The 12,817-nt window shown below is 35.9% G+C and overlaps 1 protein-coding gene across 1 annotated transcript in view; it reads right to left on the bottom strand.

Moving 5' to 3' along the window:
- The window catches only part of LOC107681916 (consortin-like), a 28,223-nt gene that overhangs the window by 12,108 nt on the left and 3,298 nt on the right, over nt 1-12,817 (bottom strand). Inside the window, exons 2-8 of the mRNA XM_016478292.1 lie at nt 6,295-6,717; nt 4,466-4,608; nt 2,789-2,819; nt 2,363-2,449; nt 2,173-2,284; nt 864-885; nt 660-753 (exon numbers count right to left, since the gene is read on the bottom strand). Of these exons, the coding sequence (XP_016333778.1) occupies nt 660-753; nt 864-885; nt 2,173-2,284; nt 2,363-2,449; nt 2,789-2,819; nt 4,466-4,608; nt 6,295-6,634 (829 nt within the window). The 5' untranslated portion in view covers nt 6,635-6,717. The remainder of the gene's footprint in view (nt 1-659; nt 754-863; nt 886-2,172; nt 2,285-2,362; nt 2,450-2,788; nt 2,820-4,465; nt 4,609-6,294; nt 6,718-12,817) is intronic.

Below are 12,817 nucleotides of genomic sequence, written 5' to 3'. Positions count from 1 at the left end.
TCTAATCCTTAATTCTTATTTTGTGTGAAAACGGTATGAAAGTATTTTTAGTAAAAATATATTAAAATATTACAAATATATACACAAAAGCAGTGAAATGACATGTTTCAATAACAAAATGAAGTTTTCAAAATGTATCATTTAACTCAGGAGTGGTTAAAGTTGAAATCAGGATTAAGCATAAAATAATATCTACAGAATTATTATGAATCACATGAAAATCAGCTGAGAATTGAACATAGTTGTAACCTGGCTCTGAGGAAAACAGGAATCATGTCTTTGTGGCAGTTTTTCTGGTGATTAAGGTATAGTATAAGACAACTCTTATATTTTGTGAGAAATTGTTACACTGTCGAGCAAAACAGAGACTATTTTTGGAATCGGCACCCCAAAATTATTAAGAAACAAGTATTGGATTTCCTTCAGTAAATATGATGCAGGGCGGTGTTATTTCACACTGAATAAATACACACATCACATTATTGAAATTGCTCTGATGGTAGGAAGATTCCTCATTTATGTTAATAATAATTAAATTGAAATAAAAAAGCCCTAATAAATATATCTAGTACAGATAAAGTATCAAGTCTAAGATGATTTTCCTGTAGTTGTTGGTCTATTTTAGGTGGTCTGGCCTGTCATTGGAGAAATAAACTCACCTGAGCGGCATGAAAGCTCTTGCGTGTTCAGGTTTTGCTCTCCTCCCTGTGTTTCTCTGATCACACTGTTCCTTTGCACTTTGGACAGCTCACACTATGAACGCACACAGACAACAACGACTTTCACCCTCTGGTCTTTAAACATGGATTTTTACCCCCCCTCTTATCGTACAGACAAACGTAAACATCAAAGAGGCGTCTTACTTTCTTAACGCTCCATGCAGGTCTGAAAAAAGACAAGAAACGGTGAAGTGTCAGTCAAAATCATCTTAAGGAGCTGTAGTATCTGTATTTTTTTTCTCGCTCCATCTCTCTCGTAGCAGGACAATGTGCATAAAAGGGGACTCAAATCTAAGGTTGCTCCGCTCAGCGGGAATCTAATATTAGCGCAGCACATTTCCCAAACTGAAACTCTAGCACTTGTCTCAAATTGCTGAAAGCACAGCAATGGGCCATTTGCTTAAACCATTACAGGACTGCAAACTGCAGCCAGAGTGCAGAAATGAGACACAGACGAGCTAAATTTAGGAGGGGAAAGAGAGAAGCTCAGGTGTGGCTGCCGGTGAAAGTGCCTGGCCTGGACGAATGGGACAGAAGGACACAGCTTTTACCCCGTACTTAAATTGTGAAGTGGCTCGAAAGGTTAAACATTTACTTGTACTCCATTTACAGCACTGCTAACATATTTTTACAGAGATCAAGCTCCATAGGACACCTGATCTAGGAGAATATAGATTATAAAAAATGGAGAAAAATATTTAGGAAAACTTTTAGAGAAGCAACAAATAAAATAAACCGGTGTTGATGTGATATGTGTGGCTAAACTAATGTTGCATGCAATAAAAAAATAAAAAAATTAAATAAAATAGTGTTGATCTGTGTGGCTGATCTATTGTAGAGTGCCATAAAATAAAATAAATAATGATTTAAAAAAGTAAATTAAAAATAAAATTTAATATTGTTGACCTGATATGTGTGGCTGACCTATTGTAGAGAGCAATAAAATCAAATGATGAATAAAAAATAAAAAAGTAAATTAAAAATTAAAAAATATTGTTGACTTGATCTGTGTGACTGAATTAATAAAGTGTGCAATGAAAAAATAAAAATATATATTGTTGACCTGATCTTTGTGGCTAAAATAATGAACCTTCCACTTTAAAATAAATAATTAAAACACAAACAAACTAATAAATAAAGTTGACCTGATCTGTGTGGCTAATGTAGCAGGTCTGAATACTTTCCGTACCCACTGTATATATATATATAAAAAACATATAAATAAATAAATACAATTAAATAAAATAAAATATTGTTGACCTAATCTGTGTGGCAAACCTATTGTAAAGTACTAAAAAAATTCTGAATAAAAAAGGTGAATTAAAAATCAAATCAAATCAAATAGTGTTGACCTGATCTGTGTAGCTGAACTGAAGCGTGCAATAAAATAAGTAAAGTTGACCTGATCTGTGTGGCAGAAGTAATGTAGCGTTCATGTGCAGTGTGCACTCACTGTCTGTGTGTTCTGCAGATGTGTCTCAGTTTCTCCTGGTGTTCAGCATCCAGGTCACTGTCTCTGTCTTCTGGACCGTCCTGACACTGGCCAACCAAACTCCATCTCCTCTCTGATCACAGAAAGACCAGGTTAAAAGGTGTTCCATCACGTACCACCTCTGGGTAACAGTTTCCCAGAATCCACTTACCCCACTGCTTCTGTAGGGCGGCGAGGTTAGACAGCAGACGTTCGTGATAGAGTCTCTCTAACTGTATGAACCTGACTGCTCTCTCATCTGCAAAATGCTCTGGTTAAGGAAAATCTACAGGAAGCGGGAGACCCCAAAGCACCAATGCACTTTACAACACCGAAAATAAAGAATGCCACAGTGAAATACTATCATATAAGATGATGACTGGCTGCAGTAATGCACTGAATGTAATACAATAAACAGCTCTATATCCATAAACATTGTGAGCATCCCTGATTCTGTTACAATAACAAAGGCAATGGGGTTTAAAATAGGAGCTATAATGGAACAAGCGTCAATACAACACAAAAGGCTGTTCAAACACACCATTACACAGAGCTCTATTTTTTAATATAATTGAGAAAACAATAATATTAAGGATACAGTCCTCCTCACGCACATATGACTCTGCAATCTGTAAAGAAGAGAGTTTAGCCTGGAGTTATTATGTATTACATTACACAATGAAAAGCATCATTAGGTAACACTGTACAATAGCTCTAAATCATAATGTATTGCATTATATAATACAGGTCATTAATTAAAGTACATTTAAAATGTGATTTATGTATCATATGTGACCCTGTAATGGCTAAAACTAAATTAAAACTGTAATGGCTAAAACTAATAAGTACTGTAATGGATAAAACTAAATTAAAACAAATACAAATAAAAATAAGAAAAGCACTACCAAATTAATAAAACTTAACCTAAAATAAAAATGAAAACTGAAAATATTAAAATAAAATCTTAACATGTGATATAACCGTATCGAAATAATACTAAAATAACTAATAAAATATAAATAAAACATAAATAAAAAGGTAATTGTGACTTTTTAACTCTTAATTCTGACTTCTAGTTTTTTGCAATTCTGAGTGTATATCTCACAATTTTGATTTTTGATTCTCTCTGAAGTTTACATCTTTCTCTCTCTTTTTTCTGCCATGGAATAAAAAATGAAAAGGGTAGTTTTTCACAATTCGGACTTTTCTTCTCAGAATTGCGAATTAATATCTTGCAGTTCTGAAGGGGGAAAAGATACAATAGCCTTTTTTTTTTTTTTTTATACAATGGTGGACATATGCTTCCGTGTATATATATATAATCATAAAAAAATTGTCTACTATAAATATGGGAGATCATATGTTTACATGATATCTATTTCTGAATGACCCGCTTTTTCCGCTTACTTTCAATAAATGGTCCGTGTGAGCTGAGGAACGAGCTTTGCTGTTCATGTTTGAGTATACACAGTGCACGTAAAAAGTGAAAAGAAAATCCAGTTATCCAAGATTTGCTCCATTTAAAACCTCTCATAGGAACAAAATCCACAGGGGAATAAATGAGAGCAGTTCCAGCAGAGTCGTCTTGTAGCTTCAAATAAATCTCTCCTCAGGATGAAACTAAACCATCTGAGCAAAGATGTTCTTGTAAAACATGTTGAATAAGGTCAAGCTCAAATAAACATTTAATAGAGCTTTACCATTTAAGGTGCTGGTTATTCTGCTTCCTATCAGATTCTTCATGTACTGCAATCAGTCAATGTTATCAGCACGGGCCAACAGCAACAACAGACTAACACAAGCTTATTAATGAACAATGTGGAACAGCACAGGAAAATTCATCTCATGTTCTGGCTCATACACTATAGCGAGGCAGACTGAAGTAATAAGAGGTTTGCACCATCTACTGGCAGTAAACAAGCTAACAGATGCCCACCGTCACAGTAAATATAAGTGCTTTGTCAAAACTGATTGAAAATGAGGTTTAAAGGACAGAAGTTTAGTCTGTTCAACATGTCAAGTTGCAAGTTTTCATTGCTTTGTTCAAAAGTTGTTTTTTTTTTTACTACTTTTATTCAACAACACATTGTTTCTCAGCATATTAGAATGATTTCTGAAGGATTATGTGACACTGAAGACTGGAGTAATGATGCTGAAAATTCAGCAGTTAGTTCATTTCTCACATTTACTTAAGAACGTTTAATTTAACACTTCATTTAGTCATTTTGAGCAGAGAGACACACAGAGGAGATGATGTAGAACAGGAGTACGAGACCTGATGGAGGCACTGTGGCAGAAGAGGGTGGTCTCCCTGCTCCCCCAGCTCCTGGAGAGACGCCACCAGGGAGCGAGCGAAGCCCTGGGGTGATCCAGCATCACCGTGAGGCGTCCCTTCAGGGCTCACAAGCCCCTCTGACACTGAAAAGACAAATATGACATCCTCTTTGATAAGTGTTGACACTGAAAATGTGCTAGAGTAACACTAACTGTTTGGTATTTTAGCATAATTATTACCAATAGACTTACATTTATGTGGTTCGGTGTTATTTTAGTATAGTTTATACACTTTTAGTTTTTTATATTTTAAGTTTTAATCTTAATTTTAGGTAAATTTTTTGTATTTTTGTTTAATTATTTTTTTATTTCAGTTTTAGTTATTTTAATTTTATTCTACTTATTTTCCATTTATTTATTTATTTACTTACTATTTAATTGCTTGCTTCAACTGATTTCATTTAGTTGCCAAGGGAACATTTCTAATTTTCGTTTAGCTTATCCATCTAATACTTATATTTTATCATATTTGTGACCCTGGACCACAAAACCAGTCATAAGGGTAAATTTTTAGAAATTGAGATGTATATATCATCTGAAAGCTGAATAAATAAGTTTTCCACTGATGTATGGTTTGTTAGGATAGGACACTATTTGGCCGAGATACAACTATTTGAGAATCTGGAATCTGAGGGTGCAAAAAAATAAAAATACTGAGAAAATCGCCTTTAAATTTGTCCAAATGAATTCTTAGCAATGCATATTACTAATCAAAAATTAAGTTTTGATATATTTACAGTAGGAAATTTACAAAATATCTTAATGGAACATGATCTTTACTTAATATCCTAATGATTTTTGGCATAAAAGAAAAATCAATAATTTTGACCCACACAATGTTTTTTTGGCTATTGCTACAAATATACCCCAGCGACTTAAGACTGGTTTTGTGGTCCAGGGTCACATTTCAGTTTATTTCAATTAACAAAACAGTTTTTAATAGTCTTAGATAACGGTAATAACCCTGATGTGGTTATCCAAGACACATCTAGATGTCTAAATGCTCCAAAAATTTAATTGAGAGGTTACACCCAGTGTTTGTACATCAACACAGATATATCTCGCTCTATAGGTTGGCCCTTATTATTCATGCCACTCAAACCTGTCTAAAAGTTGCGCGACAACAATGGGACGAAGTCACTCGTTCAACAGCAGAAACCGAAACAAAAGTCTAGCACTATTACTCAGGGTATCTGAATCCTCGCAGACAATAGAAACGCTTCTCCACCCTCAGCCTGATCAAGTGAATGACATAAATCTGTCCGTGTCATTCAGGATGACACAGTTTGGACTGGGCTGTGCCAATTCAATGTCCAAGGAATATTCAATATTAGTCATTTTTATTTTTGTATGCAAGTGCTCCCTGAGTGTACCAAGCTATAGAATGAATCAGATTTTATATTATTAGCATACATCTGATTCATTCTAGCACAGCACTGTTAACTTTGACAGAAAAAAATCCTCTTGATTGGCATATAAAGCCACTAAGCATCATTTTGTTATGTATTTATGGAATATATGTGTACTCAAGAATATCTCATTGATTTATTACTAGCCTAATTCTCAGAATATCTTGTAACGATTCTGAGAATTAGGCTAGTTTTTAGAAAATGTTGAAAGATCATGTGACACTATACTAAATGATACTTGGTTTCAACCAACCACTAAACCACACACACACAGAGGATTATGGGATATGGGCAATGAAGGCTACATCTATGCTGAGCTTCAGGTTGTTTTTCAAACTGTGGTCTGTAAGTTGTCTGTTACCTGTGGGACTGGGGCTGGGTGTTGGTGAGTCTCGGATGTGTCCATCCAGCTCTGGAGAGTATGCGCCACTGTTAATATCCACCTCTTCCTCCTCCTCGTCTTCCTCGTCCTCTACTTTGGAGCTATCATAATCTTCGTCATCACCGTTGTTATTAGTATTATCCTGTCGGAGGGGCCTCTGTCCACCACGGGGCCCCTGTTCGACCTCCTCCGCTTCCTCCACCAGTCGGTCCTGGTTTTCGTCTGGGCTGCGGCTGGAGTCAGAGTCATTTAGGAGGTCAGGGTCGGTTACTCCTCCCCGCCTCACTGGGCCGTCGCTCTGCCACTGTCCGTCGTCCATGAGATCCCGCTGACAGAGAGCATGAAGATCCGCTCGAACCCCTGCAGGCCTCTCAGCCACTCAACGGCGCTCCTGCCCGGCCGCTGGAGAGCAGATCAGAGGGACACTTTAATGGCCGTGAGCCATCATGGAAAGTATAAGAGAACTGACTCATAGTTTACCCATAATTCCACTTCGGGTTGGCTGAATGCAGTGCATGAATCAAAACACTTGAGATTTGTCCATTTGTCTGTTTTGTTTTGCATTTGTTTACAGCTGTATTAATCAGAGGCCAAATGCAAAATAGGTTTTTGCTAATGTTTTTGTTCATCTCTACAGTTTTGGTATCATTTCACACGATACCATTAGAGATAATATTTCAAAAAGGAATTTAGAAAATTGGTTTTAATAAACATCATAAATATATATTTTTTATTTTTTAAATTCTATTTATAAAATGTTCATAATATTATTTTTCCCCCAAATATTCACTTTAAAAGAACCACCACTGTACTGTGACCAAGGTTACATTACATTTAAAATGTTTAATGCAATAAGAAGTGAAATACTGTAATAGTAGAAATAAATAATCAAGGATTTTTATCTAAATAAAAGGAAGAATGATTTTAAATGGTTCATTTACCAATATAACAATACTTATGTAAGGATGAAAGAAACTCAGATACTTTGATCTCCTGAGAAACAGACAATACAACATACACGGGCATCTTCGAGACACCCCACAGAGTGGAGGTGCAGGAAACGACTCTCTCACATATGCATCAGTTCCTTCTCATCCCCTTCCTTCCCTTTACCCATCCTCCCTCCACTTGGTTCACTCAGAATGGTCAATAGTATAATGTTCTACATGAATGCAAATAATATTTACAGTCATGTTTGGTATCATTTGAATAGGGCGAGTGGTACAATGGTCTCAATCTTACAAAAGTAGACTAAAAGATAATACAGATCCTAAGAGTTAAGCGATATTTTGATTACTGTAGAGGGTGTGTCATTCCATGCAAATTACCTTCTGTTCCCATTGAGGCGTAAACCACCCAGGTCTGAATGCAAATTCCAATTGTTTGTACATGCCTCCATTTGGGGGATGTTTTATCTTGGTTTTGTATTTAAAGGATTGCAGCAAAAGGGTCGGGGTGATTCTGCAGCCAGAATGAGCCAATAGTATGAAGGGTGTCCACACACTTCATACTATGTATTTTTCTAAATGTCAGGTATGCATCTTACTCTTAGATTCATCTTTGAGAATTTGATGTTTTGTATTGATTTGATATCTTTGAATTGGCTATGTAATTGGCATAATACATATTTACCTGACTGATAATAAATTGGTACATTTGATTTTTATTCTGACCTACTCTGAAATTATTTTCTTAAGTAGATTAAGTGAAGGCGTATGTTACCGTGTCCCAAAATGTTACCGTGTCCAGGGTTAGTACATACTGAATCTCAGGTTAGATGGAGCATGGGGCACATCAGGTGAGATTATAGATTACTGATTAACTGCTTGACTTTAGTTAAGTTGTTATGCAGTTGCATTAACTATGGGGGGTAGACAAAATACTGTTGGAGTACTAGCATGGTTCGGGCATATTTCATAGTACTAGCCATAACCTCTGGTTATTGTCTCAGCTTTATTCAAGTTGTTATGTGGTTAGAATAACTATAGGGGGCTAGGTAAAAACACTACTGAAGTATAAGCATATTTCATAGTGCTAGCCATAACCTCTGATTATTGTCTAAGCTTTATTCAAGTTGTTATATAGTTAGACTAACTATAGGGGGCTAGATAAAACACTATGGAAGTATCTGCATATTTCATAGTGCTAGCCATAACCTCTGATTATGTTTGAGCTTTAACTACGTTGTTACATAGGTGACTGTAGGGGCATGAGGCGGTCTATTAAATAGTTAGCCATAACCTCTGACTAATCATCAGACTGGAGAGTTTGTGATCGTGGGGTACACGTACATCGGCCGGCGTGATACACCCTAAGCGACATAGATTCCTAATGAACGAGTACATATAAAGTAAAGAGTTAACTAGAATAATCAAATGTCAGAATAATACTAATTAGAGGCAGACAAACAACCAATCTGCCTTCCAACCTAAATTCGAGGTCATAATAAAATGGAGTCAGATTACAATTTAACTTAAATTGAAAAACTTTGTGTGCTGAAAAGACCGAACACGTAAGAAACCTTCAGCCACCACTGGATACATTCCTTGGGCTAAGTACGTGGACCTTACACTAATAAGCAGCAGCAATATTATCTTATTAATTTTAACATATGGAAAATGCAGAGACTTCTGTAAACATTTCTGAGTGATGAAACAAATGAACCACTGAAATGAATCTTTATTCACTGAAAATAGTTTGAATGGATTCAGCCTTTTTCATACAAATATGCATAACATATAAAAACAAAAACAAAAGGTTAACATTTGGGTTGTGACTAAAAAGAACAGAAACAACAACTAAACAGAAACAGCAAGACAACAGAAAATAGTGTAAAATTGCATACCATGGTCTAAAGAATAAATATTAGATGAATTCATCAACACACATATTTCAGCACCAACCTGCAGTCCTGTGTCCCTTTAGTCTCCCGTAAATAAACTGAACTAGGAAATGCTCTGAAGACTATATGCTCTCTCTCTATCACTGACTGTTTGGTTCCTCTGAATAGTGAATTCACACACCATGGAGATTTTCCATAATAGTCCCCATTGGGTTGTTATAGAAGAAAGAGCACCATGCTTATTAACACACCGTCTCATGACAGAACTTATGCAATAACATACAGCATCTTACAGATCTTAAAGCAGACTGGCTGTTTGTTTTTCACCTGCTCAGGGGGATTCTGGAGCTGCGGAATGAATGAATGAACACTACGATGCTTGCTTATAGGTCACTGCATATGATGATAACGCTTAGGGCAGTTCAGTGTGCATTAAGTGAACAAACTGAGCTGAATCCAGTGTTATTCTAAACTAAAACTATAAAATATAATTTATTTTAATTGAAAGCTGGAAAATACTAGGTGTAAAAAAATTAACCTTTAAAAACCGAAGTAAATATAAATGAAAGATAAATAGAAATATGTACAAAAAAATAATAAAACTACTAAATCTAAAGTTAAAACGAAATAAATACTACTGATTTTTTTTTTTTTAAGTTTTAAAAAGTTCAGTTTGAAAAAATTACACAGTAGGCTATATGTAAAAAATACTAAAACATCACTGGCTAATTCTTAGAGGTAATAATTAAAGATTTTAAGATATATGGAATTGGCTGATAAATACATTTAAGTACATTTCAATTCCAAAAATAATTTCAATTTCTGTTTTCGTTCTGCTTTTAACAATCTTTTCCTTTCTACATAGATCAAAGACAGAAAATAAAGTTAATGTTATGAGCTGGCCTCAAACTAATGTAATGTAACAAATGCAATATGAGTCAATAATTTTAGTCCCTTTTTAGGAGTACACTAGCTCAAATATAGATGACTTAAAAGTTAATAGACATGGACTAAAAACCATAAACACAGTACCATTGTATTAGCATACATTTATTATTTATATTTGTTATTTGTTTTTAATTTATTTTTTTTAGTGTAGTATTTTCACTTCTTTTGCATATTTTATGATTATTTTTAAAACCTTTTTATGTAAAGCACTTTCATTTTCCATTGTGTATAAAATGTACCACAGCCTTAATTAAATTTGCCTTGCATATATACAACAGATAGATTCTAGATGGTTCTAGAAGTGCGGACTGACTCACGGTGGACCACAGGCGTTCATTCGCTTTTCTGACAACATAGTGACTCAGTGAGCCGGGGACCATTGGATCTGTGCCTGTGGTGTGACCACCTACGCACATCCAGACCACATCAACAAGAAGGGCCAGGTAACCCACTCACTACTGCTTCACACATGTGGGTTTCCTATCAGTTCTTAGTGACTAGAAGTGATAATAAATAGCCATTGTCTGGGCCTCGTGATCGATTTAAGATGTAATTCAAAAACCAAATGTAAAAAAACACTTTAAAGGGCACAGCCAGAATAACATGAGGTCAGTCACATTATGGCAAGGAGAAATGTGGGTATGCGAGCTGCCATGTTCGTTCATCCGCTTTCTTTTAAGAGGGAACTCATTAATAATCAAAGACAGCTGCACTCTCTCATTAGCTCCTTTAACAACATTAAAGCCTGAGGGGTGAATGAGAGAGAGAGAAGAGAAATAGGTTTATTCATCCTGAAAAACAAGCATGACTGGAGTAGCTAGACACAAATGTGTCCCACACGCACATAGCGTTCTTCAAAACCATCTGTGAAAGTAACATCAATCCTCTATTCTGACTTAAAATAATGTTAGATAATTATTTGATAGAAAGGTATGTAATGGATTACAATCAACCAAAAATTATTTAGACATCTGTTAGTATGGCAGCATTTACAAAACAATCAATACTTAGTCGGACAACCCTTAGCCTTAATGACAGCCTGTAGTCTCCTGGGCATGCTGTCACCCAGCTTCATGCAAACCTGAACTTACATTTTTTTCCCAGACTGGTCTGAATAATTTTTGGTTAATAATTTGGAATAATTTTCCCAAATTTGTATCAGTTTTACCGGTAGTCCACTGTATGAAGAATTTTGGGTATAATTTGTCACACTTTACTGTATTTTGCTATCCTCACTTACATAAATGAACTATAGTGTCCTGCACCCACTAAAAAAATATCAAAAATTATATCTGAATAATTTTTGGTTTGACTGTATATCCTTCGGTTATTTTCACACTTAATTATGCCCATTCAAATATATGTTACAAGTTTTTGTTACTTTCTCTGTTCACTTTTTGCTCTATGGTACATCATCTTTAATTTAATAGCATTAGAGCTGCTCCATTGCAGCGGCTTAGTACTCTAATCACACGCTTTGCTGTAATAATGCAGGGAACCACTCATTATAAATCTCCTAACTGTGATATTTTCAGAAATAGAAGTTGCGTTTTTTTTTTCATTTGAAACGTGCTGCGATTTATATTCCAAAGCCACTCATATAATGCAGAAACACTCAAGCAAGCAAAACACGCGCGACGCGTGCACGTATTTTGTACTGCTGTGGAACGAGAGGGACAATTAGTACAGCCTAGCGCATTTCACAAAGGCTGCTATATTCATTTTCGCCAGAAAGTCGTGTATGCCTTAAGCCTCGTACACCTCGTATTATCGCGCGCGCTTATCGCCGACGTTTTTCGATGCGTCTTTTGTGTTCATACCCAAGCGATTTTCGCAGGCGATGAGCCGAGTGAACGTGCAAATTCACTCCCTGACATTAGATGGTGCTTAATGAAAAACAGAAATACCCCGGTACACATCGAATCCTATTTGATCTGCAATTCCTCTCCATAACAACTCCCTCTTATCGAGATTTTTGTAGTCGCTGTCACGTTTGTCATAAAGCCCTTTGTGTTCAGACACCAATGAGACCAGCAGCTCTACATTCTTCACAGCTCTGCAACTTCTTGGTCTACTTACTTCCTCTTTGTCGTTAGGTATCAATATGTGCTCGGCAAGACCGTTTTGTGCTTGAGCTCCACCAAATCGTGTTTTACTGTAATTTCAGCAGCTCCAGGCACGCGAACAAAAGCACCAATCTCATTGGTCGGCCAGTTTTTAACTCGGCGCGTCAAACCAAAAGAACGAGCCCGAGGCGGTTTTTTTTTAAAATGTATGAAGGTAGAATGACGTCAAAAAGATTTGCATACGCAGGGTAAGAGTTGTGGAAGTGTACATAAGACTGTAAGCGTAAATTAAATTTGCATGCGCAAGAGAAGCTTTGTAAAGGTGTAAATCGCGTTTCAAGCGCAAGAAAAAATTATTTGCAGCATTTTACTGTTACTCGTAAGTGTAATTCATGTATTGTGAAACTGCAGCTTCATGCTAACGCAAAATAAATATGATCTGCATGCTTCTGACTTCCATTTTTCCGCGCTTACGCTTTTGGCACGTTTTTTTCGCCAAAAGACGGTCAAAAGCACTGCAAGCCTGTGAACAGTGATTTGCAAGCGAAAACAACAGTTTAAAGAACTGCAAAACGGATTGACTGCATAGAACCAATCTGTATGTGTAAAAAAAATAACTGTTGCAAATGTCTAAATGACTTGTTGT

This window comes from Sinocyclocheilus anshuiensis, unplaced genomic scaffold (assembly GCF_001515605.1).
Source record: "Sinocyclocheilus anshuiensis isolate Anshui unplaced genomic scaffold, SAMN03320099.WGS_v1.1 scaffold1098, whole genome shotgun sequence".
Lineage (NCBI taxonomy): Eukaryota > Metazoa > Chordata > Actinopteri > Cypriniformes > Cyprinidae > Sinocyclocheilus > Sinocyclocheilus anshuiensis.
This window is presented reverse-complemented; position numbering and strand designations above follow the sequence as displayed.